Source organism: Hetaerina americana, unplaced genomic scaffold, assembly GCF_022747635.1.
Source record: "Hetaerina americana unplaced genomic scaffold, ioHetAmer1.1.p SCAF_4, whole genome shotgun sequence".
Taxonomy (NCBI): Eukaryota; Metazoa; Arthropoda; class Insecta; order Odonata; family Calopterygidae; genus Hetaerina; species Hetaerina americana.
Genome location: NW_027286985.1, coordinates 18,321,676 through 18,341,034, shown reverse-complemented (window position 1 = coordinate 18,341,034; position 19,359 = coordinate 18,321,676). Strand labels below are relative to the sequence as shown.

Below are 19,359 nucleotides of genomic sequence, written 5' to 3'. Positions count from 1 at the left end.
TAAGGTGATAAATTATAACTTGAGCATTACTCATTATGTCAGGCTTCTACTGTGTCTGTATGGTGCTGTGGGAATTTTTTATACCAAATCTTTTTTACCTATTTTTGCGGAAAATAATAACCAATAAATAGCAATATTTATCATTCGTCTGTGTGTGATCCTTTGGATTCATTTCAGGTATGGCCCTGGCTCCATCTTCTATAGTAATTTTATTTTCTCTGTCTTCTACTTCAACAATGCCAATACAATAGGTAATTTAATTAGAAGAAATAAATTCCTTATGGTTTTGCTAGTCCTATCAGATGTTGGCTTGACAACAGGTGCTAGGTGAACAAGATAAGAAAACATCAAAAATGTTATGGAGTACCTATACAATTACAAAGTGAACCAAACTATTACTCTCTCCAATTTTCAGTTTCTTTTTCCTCTTCATTTATAGAATCTAATAGCCTACAATTTAAGGTCATATCTTGCAAGAGAAGATGTAGATTTTAGATAGAGAGCTTTTATTTCCCCTACAACAGGTAAGGTACTCCATAGTGCATGTCTTAATCTACAAAGTGTATTAAAACATACATGGCATTTGAGTACAATTACAACAGTATAAATTTGTACATTCTTGGTAGAAAATGTGGATGAATGAAGTTTTGAGAGGTAGTTGGGCGTTGAATGTTGTAATAGAAGGAATTCAATTCTGGTCACCTTTATGATACATGCGTAGGTACAACCATACAGTAGTAATTGTCATACAAGAACAATTTGACATAGAGCTACATTAGAATGCAATCCTCTTGAGTGATACTCTCAATGGATTCATTTAATTATTCGAGAAGTTTATTGACCCACTAAGAACAGTTCTGAAATTAGCACATATGTCACAAACTTGAGACATTGAAAAGTAGTCTGTTGAATAGGCCACACTTTCAGACAATCCAAAGTATTTCATGTCTTGCTGTGTACACAACAAGGTATGTTTGTACCAAGCATCATGTACATCAGCACACCGGGGAAAGTTGCTGAGGTTACTCTTTACATCAAATAGATATCAAAAGACAATTTGTGAATATTTTGTCACTGACATTTAATAATGGTTTCAAGTATGTTGCCAAAAAAAAGAAGAGTTCGAATAGATATGTAGCTGATAGCAAAGCCCCTGCCTCCCTATTTATAAATAGGTATGATCTTGGCATCTTTGAGAAAGGAAATATGCCAGGTTGTACTACACATAGGTACCCACACTTCACGAACTAAACAAATGCTCTAATGTTTCATAAATGATGTCATAAATCTGTTTAATAAGGTCAGGGGTGAACTTGCAAACGCACTGCATTTTTGCCAGATTTCAAATATCTAACAGGAGACTGCTGAGAATATACTTCATCCAATCTATTTGAACTCAATGGATTCTTTTTGTTTAGGGTTTTACTCTGCAGCTTTCCTCAACTAAATGTCCTTACTTGCTACTACCTGCCCAACTTCCAAAGTTCTGATAGTTTTGATATATATTCTTTAACATGATGGAAAATAGGTTAAATTTCCTACCTTAATCCCTCTCTACCTTAAATCGAGGATCTCCTAAGCTTTTGTGATCTGGGGCACAAAAACTTTTATTTTACCCTATTTGGACCAAGTGCTCCAGTTAAATTAATTGACTTAGTAATAATAATTTTAAAATTAGACTCTTTCATAAAAATGAATTTAGTTTGAAATTGCGACAATTTTCTTGATATCCAATTTCCCCATCCTGTGCCGTGATGTGAATTCGATTTACCGCCATTTATATCACCATGGCAACAGGCTTTATCGCCGTCGGATGTGTAATGTCATTTATTTAGTTTAAGACAGTGTAACCAATGTTGCATTGTCCTGCACTTGTATTGATAATTAATTCTTCATGCAATATGCGTTAATCTTAAATTTGATTTATTTTGTAAGAAAAGTAGATATTTCTCATATATGAAATGGTAAAACAATGATGTTAACATACTTCAACGTAAACTGATAAATGCCGTGTACATCTCGGTTATTTCTACGCACTTGACTATTCGGCGGGAGTAAGATAAAAATGTTTTTGCAAACGTCGTCTATTTTTGAAGAATTCGCAATGCTTTTTGTGAGGTGGATCGTGAACGAATAAATCTCTTCAACTTTGCTTATTCATTCCTCGCTTGCGTGAGTTATAAATCAGGTAAGAGTACATATCGTGAGACAGTTGAGGAAATACTAAATTATTTTGCATTGGTAAAAGAATTTTATCGCAAAAGTTTACCATGGGCTGATGTTTATGTGTTCTTCGGTTGTCATGGAAAAGTAAAGGAATGGATTCTCACAAATGGCTTTCCAATGGGTCCATAGACGTGAGCTTTGAGGGGCCTTTGAGACGGAGTAATAGAGATGTTAAGGACTCTGCCACCAATCAAGATTCGGGGTTAGTAAAGTTTCATACTCTCTGAATATTGAGTCCTAAGTCATCGCTTTAACTTGATGCCTGGCTTTAATATTTCAGTCCCAGCAAAATGAGCACGAGGAAAAGGTTTAATTCTAAGTACCAGCCTTCCCTAATGACCCTGTTACCTTATCGGAAGTCGACAAGGTTTTCGAAATTCATTCAAAATATTTTTGTAATCATTGTACTCCTACCTGGTTTAATGTTTAACTACTGTTGTTCAATTTTATAGGTCTAAGAGAGTTTTGCCTAGTAACAACGCTGGACTATTTTCCTTTGTGTCATTATCATGGTTGTCCAATACCATGTGGAAGGCATATAGGCAAGGACTTACTGTTGAAGACCTATTTGAATTGCAGGTATTATGCTTAATCTGCTGTCACTAGAGAAAGATTCATATATATTTCTATGGGATATTTCTAATATACATTTTATCCTCATCCACCCTTTGGACTCCTCTCATTTTTTTGTTGACATGATAATAAATATCCTCAAAGACAGATGTTCCAAAATCCCCTTTTAATTGGAGTTGCAGTTTGGTGAATGGGTTAAATCCTCCGGGGAGATGTGTTAGAAATGATTCAAACATTCTCTGCTAAAACTGGTTTTACCCTTGTCCAATTCATTGGATGATAATCACTTCCAATTGTTTGTCTTTGTTATTTTAGTTTGGTTTTAAAATTTGATGACCTGAACTACCTACTTGCTACAAATGTTTTGGCTTGTGCATAAACTGTTCCGAAGGAGTATATCCATATTTACTTTGAAGATGACAATCTTGTAGCTTTCATAGAATTCCAAAATATATTTTGCACTCCCAACTACAATGAATAGCCATTTTTACCTTGGAAAAAATATGCACTGCTATTTTTTCACAATGAACTGTAGGTTTTCAACTCTGATCTTGATGTAAAGAAAAATACTGTGTTAGTGAACAACCAATACATATTTATATTTATGTTCCATTAAGTAATTTGGCATTTCCCTGAAACAACTTGAACAATTAGTTGTGACTACTCGTAATCAAAATCATCTTCATTGCATCCCTTCTCTTTAGTAAAGAGACATTATCTTTGAAATTGGCCTGGCCAAGAAGGGCATCCATTCAAAGTTTCATTTAATGGAGTGGAGAATTGAATGACCTATCTTACAAAAAGTAAACACTGATAATAAGTTCTTATCATTTTCTTGAATAAATACTTTTGGGGCATCTTGGCTTCAAGGATTGTGACAATTATTAAGTACAAATTATTGTCTGATTTTGGACCGAGTACAAGTGAACAAGAAGATGTTCACTGATTACCTTGCTTGATCCTTGTCTATACCTTGCTTTTTTCATTAATCCTGACTTCCCCCTGTATCTCTTCCATTCCACCAATTCCTTTGATTGTCTAGCAAGTCAAATTGGAATCCTCTTATTTGCCTTTTGGTGCATTGCCACCTTCAGCCATTTCATGCCAAGTATGTTTGTTGTCACTGGTTATTGAACTAATTTCCGTTCCATTAAGATTGCCTATCCATGGTTCATGCCAGGAACTTATCCCTTGGTTAGGTATGCACCAAGTAAGTAGTGATGTTTTAGTTCTCTACAAGACTATATCGAAATTGTTATCGATGCCCTTCATCATTGCAATGTACTTTTCATCTTTGAACCCTCAGAGAGAATAGACGATTAAGAAATGGGAAGGAGTGAATAAAGTAAAAGGGCTAAACGAATACAAACAGGCTGGGTGAAACAAAGAAGTATGCAGGAATTCAACATGTTGCACCACAAAATACATTTTGGTGGGCAAAGTTAATTTTAATATTATTGTTTAATCATCCCCTACCGACATATACATGATTAATAAGACTAGTGAAAAATATTCAGTATGCATATTTATGTGGGTTGTTCATTGCATCTTTGAAAAAAATTGAAAAACTTTTTCTGGTTAATTTTTTTACATTATCTCATTTTAACTTCATAAACTTTTCCCAGAATTTCTCCAATGTTTTGAAGCTGTCAAAAAGTAGGATATCGAAAAGGCCTCAAAATAGACATCTATGTTGGCAAATAACTCCTTGCTCGATGTGAATCTTTTTCCATTGACATATTTAAGTTTAGAAATTAAAGAAAAATCACTAGGGGCCAAATCTGGTTAATATAGTGGACATTGTGATAGTTCAAGCTTTAATTTATTACATAATTTTCATCATTGAAATTGTGCAGGCATGCACCCATTCATTGCCTTGAGGGAAGAGAATTTTTTCTTTGCCGAATGAGGATGTTTTTTCTTGATCTCTTAATGTAACTGATACAATAATCACACACAATACTCTCCATTTGATGTTTGTTCTTTTTACAAGTAATTGATGTAGATGATTCCATGGCCATCACTTTTTCGGCTGATTTCACTGTCTTCAGCATTTTTGGAGCTGGATCTCTTAGGCGTAGTAGTGTACGTATCCATGTCCTATCTACAGTTATATATTGACACAAGAACTGATCAGGATTCTGATGGAAAAGCACCAAACCAGCCTCCGAATTGACCACACATTTGTCTCTTCTCCACTGAGATCAAACATGGAATACATCTTGCCAAGAGTTTTTTCACACCCAATTTTTTGTGCAATTTACAATCTGCGGCAATGTTCATTGGCCCAATTGTAAGCAGTTGCAAACATAGGAGCAGATAAGCCATGAACTTCATCCAACTCAGCTTTGATCTCTTTTTGGCATTAAGCCATTCTACAATTGTTTTATCACTGCATGAAACTCATGATTTTCCATTTACTAAATAAATAAAACTTTTTTGAGCAGAATGGATTTGGTAAATGCCGATATGAGGACAAAAATTTACATTCATGTGCTCCTTCATGAGGAAAGCTTCAACTGAAACTGTCTGTGAGATACAAAGGAAAAGTTTTGAGCTTCAACTCATGCTGTCGTACCAATGGGAAGAATGGAATGGCTGTCCATTTATAGTGTTAGTGATTGAAAAAATCTTGGCAAAGAGTTAAAATTTAGACTATTGTAATGTCTTTTCAAAAATATGAAAATAAGGTATGCACTACATGGAAATGAAGATGACATTGCCTATGAGGAAATTGAAAAGAACTGTGGAAATGGTTTAGGAGCTGTGATGAGGAATTTCTGGTATTCTCCGTTGGTTAAACATTGATATGCGTGTAGCTGTAAATTTTTAATGTAACTATTCATTTTTTTTTCATATAAGTGTTAACATCAAAACACTTCAATCCATTTTGTATGATCCAAGTATTGTTCATTAATTCTAACTGGGAAAATCAGGATGCATCATATGCTCTGTTGAGTCTTCTGAGCTGGGAAATATGGTAGGCAAAACTTTTTAGATCTTAGGATAGCTTAAAATTACTCCTGATCTTAGAGATCCAATAATTTGGTGTAACAGTGGATCTTTGATGAGATCATATAAAAGCAGAATGATCATATTACATTACGTGTAATATCATGAAGGCCCTCTCATGGACTACAAACTAATGTGGTGGATGGGCTTGTGCATTCCGACGACCCCGAGAACTGTGCTGGTGGGATAATCGCTCATAGTACGGTCACCTTTGCCAGCCAGATAGGTGAAAGGTTAGGAGCCAGATGAGAGGTAGTCCATGCAGCATCTCTTTCTCAGTGAGGTGGCTGGTGGCTGCAAAGGCATCTGACCCCAGTGGGGCAGCCATTGAGTAATGGTGCCACATTAAAAACTATTGAGGAAGGCAATGGGAACCCACCTCAATTATTAATCCCAGGATTATTATGATGGAAAGTATAGAGAAAATCTGTCTTGGCAACTACGGGACTCGGCACAATAGGCCATGTGTCGTGCCCGGCAGTGGAAGAAGCTAGGCTTCCATGGTTTCATCTCATAAAAGCCTTGGAAAACAAAACTAACTGCAGCAGAGAAGATGCAGAAGGAGATGACCAAATTAGTGAGAATAGGTACTTGGAATGTTAGGACAATGTTGAAGACAGGTAAATTGGAGAATATAAGGTGAAAGATGGAAAGAGGAAATATAGATATTTTAGGTCTATGCAAGGAGAGATGGAAGGATAGTGGGGATTACTGGAGTGATATTTATATAGTAATATACAGCGGGTGGGGCAACAGCACGCAGTGAGTTGCTATAATATTGAATAAAAAGTTTGGGAGAAGCATAGTCAACATAATACAAGCAAGGGATAGAATATTATTATTAGAGGTAAAAGCAAAAACAATGAACTTGCTCATTGTTCAGGTATACATGCCACCATGTAGTGATAAGGAGGAAGAAATCCATAGGATATACAATCAGTTAGAGGACATATTTGAGTGTCTTCCTACTGGGAAATTTTTGATAGTGATTGGGGGCTAGAATGCAATGTTAGGCAAAGGAAGAGATGGTGCTGAGATGAGGGACTATAGTTTAGGTATTAGGAATGACTGAGGGTAGAAAGCAATTTAGTTCTGTATAAGAGAGTGGTTAGTCATCACCAACATTTGGTTTAGACACCACAAAAGGCGCAGGTATACATGGAAAATGCCAGGTGACTCAGAAAGGTATGAGTAAGATTATATTATGGGTAAGCCCTGATTTAGGAAGTGTGATCAACTTGCACAGTTTCCCGGGAGCGGATGTGGACTCTGATCACAATTCAGGGCTCATGAAATGTAGCGTCCATTTCAAAAAGATAAGGCAGGGGCGGCAGGTTAGGAAATGGAAGATATAAGTATTAAATGGATTAAAAAGGAAGGAATACCAGAAGGCTGTAGAGAAAATCATGGAGGACGTTAAAGAGCTGAGTACTATCAAACAAAAATGGGAATGTATCTAGAAAGGAATATCGAAAGCCACAAAAGACACAATAGGAATTGTTAACAGGATAAGGACAAGGAAACCATGGATAACAGATAAGATGATTACAAAGATGGATGAGAGAAGAAAATGGAAGAATGTAAACACAGAGCTAGGCAAAATGAAGTACAAAGAGTTGAATAATGAATTGAGACATACCACAAATAAAGCAAAAGAAGCATGGTGGAAAACACGGTGCGAGGATATGGAAAGTTTGCAGAGGAAGGGTGAAATTCGTGCGCTATATAGCAAGGTTAAATCACTATCGGGAAGTAAGAAGGGAAGATCTGTGCTAACAGTTAAAGATAAGTCGGGTAAGAAAATAGTAGACACAGAAAAAATCCAAGAGAGACGGAAGGAATATATAGAAGAACTGTATGGTTGAGAACTTGGGCAACAAGCTTAGACATTCAAAGAGAATATGACGTAGATGAAGATAGCTTAGGTCCAGGCATACTCAATGATGAGATAGAAAGGGCATTAATGGAGATGAAACTAAATAAGGCCGTGGGGATAGATAACTTTCCTGCAGAACTACTGAAATGTTTAGGAAAATGTGGGAGGAAGAGGCTATATGGGCTGATTGATATATTTATGAGGAAGGAAGACTTTGTGAGATCAGTTTTAGTTCCTATTCCGAAAAAGTAAAAGTAACATCATGTGAGGACTACAGGACAGTAAGTTTGGTATCCCACGCAGCTAAAGTTGTTCTCAGGATCATAAACAAAAGGATAGAGAGTAGGGCAAATGTTTACTTAGGGGATGATCAGTTTGGGTTTAGGAAGGGGAGAGGTATGTGTGATGCCATTGTAGTAGTGAGATCGCTAAACAAGATGAATATAGAATACAATTGTATTTGCCTGTTTCGTAGATTTGGAAAAGGCCTTTGATAGAGTCAATTGGGAAAAACTAATAAGTATACTGCAGAAAATAGGAATAGATTAAAGGGACTGGAAATTCCGTGCGACAGCTATAGGATGAGAATCATTAATAATAAAGCAAAGGTTATCCGATTTTCGAGAAAAAAAAGGCTAAGCTAAACATTAAAATAGGAGGGCAAAAACTAGAGCAGGTGGAATAGTTACCTCGGAAGTGTTTTGGAACAATACGGTATAAGTATTAGGGATGTAAGGAGGAGAATTGCACTAGGCAAAGAGGCTTACACGAGGAGGGAGTTGATGACAGGGACGTTGAGTAAAGATATTAAGAAAAGACTCATTTAAACTTTAATATGGAGCGTAGTTATGTACAGTACAAAAATATGGTAATTGAAGCAGGATGATGGGTGTAGATTGGAGACTTTTGAAATGTGGGCGTGGAGAAGGTGAAGTGAACTGAAAGGAGGAAGTGATGGTTATGGTGTGGGAGGAGAGGGAATTGTTGGGATAAATCATAAGTAGACAGAAAAAATGAATTCAGAGCATATTGATTGGCAATTGAATGTTGAAGACTGATAGAGGGGAGAATGTTGGGAAAACAGCGAAGGGGCTGGAATAGGATAGAGATGTTAGGCGGAATGAAGGGTAGAAGGAATTATATGAAGTTGAAGATAGGCTTGTTGTTGAGTAGAATGTATGGTAATGTTTTGTTTGCAGTGACGAGATATTTTTTGGTAGTTGTGTCCATCCAAAATACCGTAATGAGTAGATTACCTATAATAATGATAACATCATGAAGACCAGTCAAATAGTTATGAGATAATTTTTGAACTGTGACAATCAAGTCATTTTTCCTTACGAAAGAAGTGGCAATTTAGTAACAAGAGTGTTGCTCCTACCAGCAAACAGTTTGAACATGTTTGTAACTGTTGATGCTAATCTTGATGGGCACGGTTGAATGCCACTCAGTCTTGCTGTAGAAATCAAGCATCAAGTCCTTGCGCTAGTATCTTGTCAAAAATATGCAAAGTGTTAAGATGGCGCGATGAGTTAACCTTAAGTTTCTTGTGATATTGGGGAAAACTGCTGGAGAAGCTCGTGCCACATTAAATGTATTGTACGGACGTTAATATTTATTATGTACACAAATTTTTGAGTGGTGTGAAAGGTTTAAGGAGGGATGTGTGAAGACCAAAGATGATTCACAAACTGTACGGCCCTTAACATCAAAAGGGATGACAACATCCAGAAGATTTGAAAATTGATCAGCAAAAATTGTCATCTGAGTGTCTGAGCTCTTGCTGAAATCTCCGGAATTAACAAAGAAAGTGTCCATCACATTTTGCATGGATCATTCAACATGCACAAAGTTTGTGAAAAAATAGTGCCAAAACTTCTCACCCTAGATCAAAAGGAATCAAGAATGAGCATTTGTGCTGATAGTTTAAACAACATTGATAATGCTCCAGAATTGTAAGACAAAGTGATTATTTCTGATGTATCATGATTTTTTTGCAAGAAAAACCATTGATGACTTTAAACAAAGCACCAATTGATGCAGTAGAAGAGACTGATCCCAACATGGCAAAAGCAAAAAGAGCAAATCAAAATTCAAAACCTTGATTACTTGTTGAGAACCTCCATCCCATTTGCTTTCACTGCTTTTACATAATGGCTAAAAGCAAATACGACAAAGGATCTCAACAAGTTGACTGAACTGGACTTCCAGCACTGCTTGGAACAATCGAAAATTTACATGGAGTGTTCTAGGAATCGGCAAGGAAAGTAAATTGAAAGCAAAAACTTTATTCTGTAAATGGTGACCAATGAAATATTTTTAGCCCTAATCTGTTTATTTAATTGCTGCACCTCATATGCCTCAAGAAATATGTTTAGAATTCTCTCTGTAACAAGGGAGGATAATATCTTATACCAGGTGTACTAGTAGAAAATGATGATTTAAAAAATTTTTCTTGGAAGAATGATAAGAAGAGCTTCATTCAAAATATGCCTTATAGACATTTTCCCCATCTTTAGGGCAATTTGTGGAGACCAAGCCGGTAAAAATGTTTCCCTTTTGCTGCAAATCATTCATCGAGCCATTTTTTTCACATCTTCACATGAACCAAAGTGCTGCTCAGCAAGTTCGTGATCCATTGATGCAAACAAGTGATAATTGGAAGGAGCCAAGTCTGGTGAGTTAGCTGAATAGGGTACAACTTCTCAGCTGAGTGCATTTAACATGCTGAGAACTGGTTTTGCCGTACGTGATGGAGAAATGCCATGAAGAAAAATGACTATGTGCTGCCTCTTTTGGTATTGTGGTCTTTTTTCAAGCGGCAAACGGTTCAAATTGAATGATTGTTGTTGGTAGTGTTCGGTATTAACAATTTTACCAGGTTTTAATGACTCTTAATCGACCACACCCTTCTGGTCCCATCAAACACAGAGCATCATCTTTCTGCAAAAGTGGTTCGGTCTTATATTCGATATGAATGGTGTGCCTAGGTCTACCCATGATTTTTTGCACTTGGGATTCTCAAAATAAATCCACTTTTCATCCCCAGTAACGATGCAATGCAAAAACATCTTCCTTTTGTATTGTGCGAGCAAAATTTTCCATGCATTTTTGCTACTCTCCATTTACCTGTCGTTCAGCTCATGTGGTTCCTATCTGCCGGTCTTCTGAATGTTTCCCATCTCTTGTAGGCTGTTGGAAACAGCTTGTCGACTAACACTCAACTGATTTAAAAGTTGTTTGTGTGTTTGTGAATCATCTTCGTCCAACAATACTTACAATGCCACATCTTCATACCTTTTTGGCAGTTTTCCATGTTCCTTGTCTGCAGCATCGAAGTCACCACTTTTGAAATGCCAAAACCATCATTCACATGTATCTTGCAATGGTGCATGTTCACCATAAGCTCCATAAAGTAAATGGTATGATTCAACCGCTGTTTTCTTCAAATGAAAACAAAAAATTAATGCTGTCAGCGAATGGTCTTGGTTTGGTGAAATTTCGACATATTGAACACAGCACTATTCAAACACTTTTTCAATTTATCACTCATGCACATCTGACGCTTGTTGATGGCACAACAAAAAGGCATAAGTATGAAATCTTTGTACTACAAACTGCATTGGTGCACCACCTGGTGTCTGAAATCTGCATTTTGTATTTATACTCTTGGTAAACACAGTAATCAACCTGAAGATTTGTTTGGTAGGTGATGGTAGAGTTCACCCAGTACTAAGCATGGCAGCATTTGAAATTTACACCTCAGGGTAGGGGGGCCAGTGCCTTTCTCTGTGCCAGTTATGGTTTTCCTAGGAAGATGTGGTATCTGAAAAATCACATTGCTTGGGTGGAGCTGAAGGTGCACGGAGAGGCTTGCCGGGGAATCAAACCCATGCTCCCTGGTTAGTAGTCCAATGCTATACCCCTGGACTATCGTGACCCTCTAAGCCTGATATTTATTCCCTTTTCCTGTGTTTATCCAAAAAATGATTCATTAAATTCAAGGCAGTGGTTTCTGGGTCATTAACGAGCTCTCCATAATCATCGCAAAGAATTGCAGAATTGTTTTTTGTTCTTGAGATTCTTTGGTAATATTCCATGATTCCTTGATTCTGGTAGCAGAATTGAGGATTCTAGTATTATTAAATTCTTTTCTTGCATTTTCTATGTAGTGCTTATGTTAGCGTTTTGGGTTTTTGTAATCTGCTGGTGATTTCACATTATTTGATTCTCTTGCTAGTACAAAAAGATTCTTTATGTGTGCAGAAAACTGACAAATCTCTGGAGTAACCAGTTACTTCTTGTTTCTTTGATGGTCTCTCAAGCGTCTCCCTCAAATGAAAAGCCATATTGAAGTAGGGCAAGGAATCATCATAAAGTAATTGAAACTTTACCTTAAATGGTGGACAATCATAGACAATACTCCAACACTCAGATTTAACCATGTTGATGAAATTACATTTTTTATTTTACTATGTCCTATAGTAATCCATTTAGGTTATAAATTGGTAGGCAATGAGAAAAGTAACAACAGGATGTCAGAGAATTCAGATCTGATTACTATACAATTTTCATTTTGTAGATCCTTATAAGTTATAACCACAATAATTCGGTTGGAAGCAGCTAATGATTTGTTTTCAAATTTGTATGAGCCAAGCAGAAAGAATTGATAATATCAACATAATCTTTAGAGTCAGCACTCTCATATTGATAACATATTTTTAAAGCCACTAGTAATAATATAATAAGTGTTCTGCAAAGAGTTTTGAAACATGCCTAAGAGGAGGTTATAAATTTTTCATGAAAACATTTTACCCATAGTAGATCTATAGAATGTCAAAATGAGTATTTGACCGTAACTTAATTATGAATGAAACACCCGATTCTCAGGAATACGGTGGTAGTGGAGTTTGGGCAGCCTCAGTATACAATTTTATATAAGTCCAAAATCAATAGTATTTTTGCTTAAGTATATCACAGTATAGTAGCATCTTGGCTGATATTTTTCCCAGTTGCTCTTATCGTGATATTTCATTTTCAGTGTAGTGGTTCAGACCTCTGCTAATATTTTTGCTCCTATCATTACTATAAGATAGTGTACTGTTTAATGTAGGTTTTTATACTCCTGTTAACCTATCCTTTGATAATAATATGACACCAAAACACTTCTTCCCTTCTGCCCTTAATTTAATCTTTAATTTTGCACTCTTGCTTCCTCCCTTCATTCCATCCAACACGCCTATCCTGATTCTCCCCTTACCTCATTTGCCTAACATTCTTCCCTCTCAGGCTCAGGCTATGTTCTTGTTAAAAAAATGTAGCATTGATTCTTTTTGGGAATACACATACCTATCAGTATCCTGGAACAAGTACTATAAGAGATTTTGATCATCAGAGTTTGCCATCAGCTATGTAAGCAGTAATTAATGATGTACTTGTAAGAAGGTAAAATTTAAGCAAACAAACAAAGTTAAGTCAGGAATATTATTAATAGAATGTGGGAAGATTCAAGAGAGATGGAAATAATACACTAAGGAGAATTGAAATGGTAAAGACGTTAGGCCAGCAAGTTTAGATATAGAAAGATGATGTGATGTAAATGATGATAGCTTAGGTCCAGGTGTACTTGATGGGAGATCAAAAGGGCATTAAGAAAATTCAAGTCAATTAAGACCTTCAGTGCAGATAAAATTCTCGCAGATCTACTTAAGGATTTCGGAAAATGTGGAAGGATGAGATTTATGGGTTGATAAGTGGCAATTATGAGAAAGGAATTGTCTGGAGGAATTCATTACATCAGTGATAGTTTTCATCCCATTTTGTTTCTCATTTAGGTATATATCACCTATGAAAAACCCATATGAGTTCTAAATTTTCTGTTGACATCCTCTTTTTGAAACGGGAACCATCCCTCTATTAGTGTTAATAATTGCAAGAGTTGAACTTGAGAATAGCACAAGACATTCCAGACTTATTTTAATGATTCTGAAAGAACATTTATCTATGTCTTAATAAGTGCACTTCAAAATCTACCATTATTTTTCTATGGTAAGAATTAACTTTATTTTTGTACACAGGAAGCAGATTGTGCTGAAAGTAATGCAAGACGCTTGGAACCCTTGTGGTGTGAGGAAGAAAGGCAGAATGGAATTAATGCTTCTCTTCCATTAGTTGTGTGGCGTTTTGTGAGGACTCGTGCTATAGTTGCCATGGCTCTAATGGTGTTTGCTGTAATATTCCAGTTTATTGGACCAGTGAGTATTATTAAGTTTACCTATGGCATTGCAATAGAATTTCAGATGTTACTTTATTAAAATTTGATTCTTCATTAGTTCAATGCTAATTAAAAGAAAAAATGCATACTATTCTATGTGGTGGAAATAAAAGGAAAGAGATGGAAACATGAATATTGGGGCATTTCTTGTATCTGTTTCTATATGTATGTATGAGGGTGATCTGAAAAGTTCTCAGCCTGATGATGAAAATGCCAATTTATGTTTTCAAAAAAGTTTAATTTTAAACATAATTACCTTTAATGTTAATACATTTCATCCAGCGATGTTCCAGTGCCATTATTCTGTCTATTAAATGTTTTCCTGGAAATGCTGTAAGGTACTCATTTACAGCTGCAATTGCTTCTTGATTGGTCTAAAAATGGCGAACAGCAGGAAAACTTTTGTGTTTGTGGAATAGATGAAAGACTGAGAGAGCTGAATCCAGGGACTGGGGTAGATCTTCCACTACTTCATAGTATGGATTCCTCAATTTTCCCATCTCCTAGACACTGATATGGGCAGGTGCATTATCTTAATGGAAAATGGTTTTTTTCATCTGCTATTTGATCAACAGAATTCCTGTTCCATCCCAAAAAATTGGCACCATGACCTTTCCTGCTGATTGTACAATTTTCCCCTTCTTTAGAGCTGAAGGGGATCGAGATGGTGCGGGGGCTAACGTACTGGCTTCCCACCCTGAGGGCGCGGGTTCAAATCCCGGTGGTGTTGAATATTTTTCAGAGGTATCTCGATCCCTACTTGAGGTGCTTTGTGGAGGGCACTTTGAGTGAGTACGCCGTCCGTCGGATGGGACGTTAAGCCGCGGACCCCTTGGCGCCTTTCGTAAAGAGTAGGCTAATGCCGACGCCGGGTTTCTCTCCACCCTTCATCCTTTCCTGTCCTTCCCCTATGGCGCAAATGACCTTAGCTGTCGGTCGCCTCCCCTCAAAACTACTACTACTTTAGAGCTGAAGAACTGGCCTTTATCCACTGCATGGGTTGTTGTTTCGATTCTGGTATATAGTGATGAATCCATCTTTCATCAATTGTCACATATTGATGCAGAAAATTACTTTCATAAAGCGTGCTGAGCATTGCTTGGAAAGTGTTGTTGAAATGTGTTTTTGATCACCAGTATGGCACCTCCCTTGCACAAAACTTTGTCATGTACAATTCCCCATGCAAAATTTGACTGATGCATTATTTTGGTGTCACTACAATATTAGCGATTACATACACCTTCGTATGCTGATCTTCCAAAATCATATCATGCACTGATCTCCTGTGGTGATTTCCAGTGTGGTTGCACTTTTCAGACATCTTTCTTGTGGATCATCTTGTAGGCTTTCACAACTATGTTTAAAATCGACTGCCCATTTTTTCACAGTAGAAATTGAAGGATAAGAGTCTCCTTACACATTTAGAATCCTCGAATGAATTTTGGTCAACCTTAAACCTGCTTTAACAAAGAATTTTATTGCTGCACGCGACTGAATTTTTTCCCTTTCTAGAACCGCAACTGATTCAAATGACTGTCTACAGTGAACTACGGGATGTAATGGCTTGCAATTTCACAGGTGTGCCAACATGCAAGAAAAAAAATCATGCGATTATTGAGGCCATCTATTGGTTAGGTTGACAACCTTTCAGAACACCCTCATATTTGTTGTCCCAAGGTCTGAATATTGTTGAGTTAAAACCAATAATTGAAAGAATATTTATAATGCATGTGAAAATATTAGGTAACATTTCCACAATAAATATGTAAAGGCATAAGATAACAATGTGAGTCGCGGTAGTCCAGTGGGTAGAGCATTGGACTGCTGACTGGAGGGTCGCGAGTTTGATTCCCGGGCAAGGCACTCTGGGCACCTACAGCTCCACCCAAGCTTCGTGATTTTTTGGGTACCAGGTCTTCCTGGGAAACCATAACCGGCACAGGGAGAGGAACTGGCCCCCCTACCCTGATGTGTGAATTTCACATGCCGTATAGGGCTTAGTACTGGGTGAACTCTACTATCAACTACCAAACCGACCTTCGGGTTGATTACTGTGTTTATTGTTTAAGATAACAATAATGACATGAAAAATTACAGTCATGTGTTAGAAAGAATGTACATATGGCATTGCCTTTTCTTAGGATATTGAAACCATCATTCTGAATCTGAGATCTGCAAGGCAAAGTAGATTAAGAACCAATGTATAGATAGTTGGACCCTACAGGCTACATAAAGAATATAATAGTGGCATATGTAGGTTAATAGATTTTGCAATAATTATAAATATGATCCTATAGTCAACACATTTTCCTACATTAAGACATGCGTAAATAGACCCAGACCTCACAAAATGGGCTAAGCTTAAATCAGATTGGCCACATCTTCCCAAGCAAAAGGAATACTCCAAGCATAACAGATGTCATCGTCAGATTTTAGATCAGATTACCACTTAATTATGGCGATATATGGGTGAATTTAAAGTTAGGACATCTTAAGAAAAGAGTACAAAAGTATACAAAATTCAACATTACATAACTAAGTGATTCACAGCTGCAGGTATCAGATGAAAATGAATCAGAGATTAAGGTTGATAGAATTGGTGCGCTGGAACTATATGCATTGAAACCTGTTTATATCTGAAGAATAATATAACAGACACAACCTGCAATATGTAATGCTTTGAAGAAACAACAATTAGAATTGAATTATGTCATTAAATGTGAAAAAGCATTAGAAAATAGGACTACAGTGTAAATCACTAGACCAGTTTGGACAAAGGAAAACCTTAGAAAAGAACTTTACAGACTTTGTAGCGTTAAGACAAGAAAAACAATGAAATCTTGCAAAAATATAGAAGTTGCTTTTAAAGCGTAGGACAATGATTGGCTTTCCATGGGACAAATTGTATTAGTTGAAAAATGAATTTAAACCCAGGATGGCCTTACAGAGGAATCAAGTGAAAATCAATGCAAGTGATGAATAGTTGGCAAGAACCCGGTAGGAAGGAATAGCAGAAATTACACCTTACCCTTTCTACACGCCCTACATTTCCTCATGGTGGCTTGAGGAAACAAATATAGATGAAGGCCTGTGGATGGCAAAAATACATAATAATACTCATAGATATTTAAAGAATTTATAAAAAAATTGTCAAGTAGGCCAGAATCTGATTTGTATAATCTGGATTAGGAAAATATGTCAGAAGAACATGGTACAATTAATATATCCCCCATATAAAGTTCAGGAAACAAATAGGATTACAGAAAATACAAAGGCCAGTCTCTCTTTTTGTAGGATACAATATTTTTCTACTCCACTCTGAAAGAAAAATCATCAATCATGATATCAAATGTTGAAGGGAAATATCAAGCTGGCTTTCTACTGTGCAAATAATCATAGACCACGTATTAGCTGTGAAATATTTTGGAACAAAAGTTGGGAGCATAATATGGTATTCACAAAATATTTGCACATTTTAAAAAGAGTAAGATAGTGTTGACAGTTAAAAGTTTTACTGCATTACATTTGATATTCCTTTAAAACTTATTTTTCTCACAACAATAACAATGAGCACCTTTGTGTCAAGAGTAAGTTCTCAGAACAAGTAAGCTCTCTTTTTTTAAATTAAATATGATTGAAATCAATTAGGTGGACTAGTACCCATGACTTTCAACATATGTAGCATTATAGAGCTATCAGTGAGTACAATTGCCACCATTGTTCACAAACTAAGCCAAGTAATAATGTGAAATGTGAATGGCAGTAGAGGGAACATCAAAGAATGATCAAAAGGTTAATAGGGAAGATGATAGCAAGAGAATTCTGAGTTTTGTAATGGAATACATATTTGCCATTACATTATCAAAAATCCAGCAATTAGCCATTTCAATGTTAAATTAATGCTCAACTGTTGTGAAAAATAGTTGGAATGATAGTATCTTTATTGCATGTTTTTATAATACTTTGTTGAATTTTTCATGGCAGGCTTGGATCCAAGGGTTGATCTTGGGTTATGTAGAAGATCCTGGCCAGGGTCTTGAATGGGGTTTGTCATTGGTTGGAATGCTATTCATTTGCCAGTTTTTGAGAAATTATTGTTTCGGCGGATCATATATGCTTGGTATTCATACAGGTAATGTAAAACTTTATTTTATCGTAATAAACCTATCTTTGTCACCTATGTCCCATTTTAATATTCATGTGTTTGTCTGTCAAAAAATAATACATCTATATCTTCAGTAAATTAAAATTTGAAACATGAAGGCTTCTTCATTGTCAAATTTTCAAATGAATTAAGGACTGTTGGTACAGTGGAACCTCACTGAGCTAGCACCTTACTTAATGAGTATTTCACATAAAGAACAAAAATTATTATTTTAAAAATGACTTGCTTGAAGAGAGGCATTTTGCATAACAAGTGATTAGGAGAAGGGAATTAATGGCGGGGCACGCCTGCTGCTTCATATTATGTTTAGTACTCTTTTTACTTGCATCTTAGTGTCTCTAGTGATCACACATTTTTCCAAACTTGTTTTCTAACTACTTATGTGTTAATTTTTTTTGCAACGTTTTATAATAATTTGTGCGTTGTTTTAGAAATGTCCCCAGTGACTATGCATGCTACAAATTTATTTAATGATTATGCTTTGAGGAATTCAAACAAATTTTTGAAGAGTTGGCAAAAACAGATGTCTCGAGACAGCTTTCTAGAAAAAAATTAGGATTGTATCATAAATAATGAACTTATTATTTTGATTCGTTTCAGTTTTCCACAAGTAAAAATGGTATTCCAGTTTTGTTCATTTCTTGGTACAAGAAAAGATACGAGATGATTCATAATCCTAAACAATTTATGTATAATTTTCTTTAAATAAAACTTGTACATAATTTATTTTTTGGCATGGAATTTAGTAACAGATTGCACAATATCTGATATTTGAAAAATTGTTTTGCTTAATGAGTGTTTCAAATAGTGAGTAAGATTCTGGAATAAAGTATGATCATTGTGAACTTATGTACAAGGGTGGTCCCTTAAGTACCCGGCCAGATCTAGAGATGGCAGTAATTGTGCGAAAGATAGCTCAGTATTACAAAGTATGCAATCTATAAAGCATATGCTTCAATTTGAAGACGCTATGTTGTTTAGTATTTGTTTGGCAGCCATTAATAGTGAACATTTTCAGTGAATTTGTGAAAATGGAGAAAATTGATCATCTTTATGAGATACAATACTTTTATTTGAAAGGCCTCAGCCCAACCAATATAAAAGCTGAACTGGATTCTACTCTGGGTGAGTTTGCTCCTTCGTTTACAACAGTAAAATATTGGGTTGCAGAGTTTAAACAAGGCCGTATGAGCTATCAAGATGATGAGCATTGCATTGGTCTACCAAATGAGA

General features: G+C 36.1%; 1 protein-coding gene across 1 annotated transcript in view; it reads left to right on the top strand.

Moving 5' to 3' along the window:
• Positions 1-1,856: 1,856 nt before the first annotated feature.
• LOC139692089 (ATP-binding cassette sub-family C member 5-like) overlaps positions 1,857-19,359 on the top strand; it is a 38,127-nt gene continuing 20,624 nt past the window's right edge. Inside the window, exons 1-6 of the mRNA XM_071590120.1 lie at positions 1,857-2,188; positions 2,317-2,428; positions 2,507-2,593; positions 2,679-2,805; positions 13,765-13,941; positions 17,946-18,093. Coding sequence (XP_071446221.1) covers positions 2,319-2,428; positions 2,507-2,593; positions 2,679-2,805; positions 13,765-13,941; positions 17,946-18,093 — 649 coding nt within the window. The 5' untranslated portion in view covers positions 1,857-2,188; positions 2,317-2,318. The remainder of the gene's footprint in view (positions 2,189-2,316; positions 2,429-2,506; positions 2,594-2,678; positions 2,806-13,764; positions 13,942-17,945; positions 18,094-19,359) is intronic.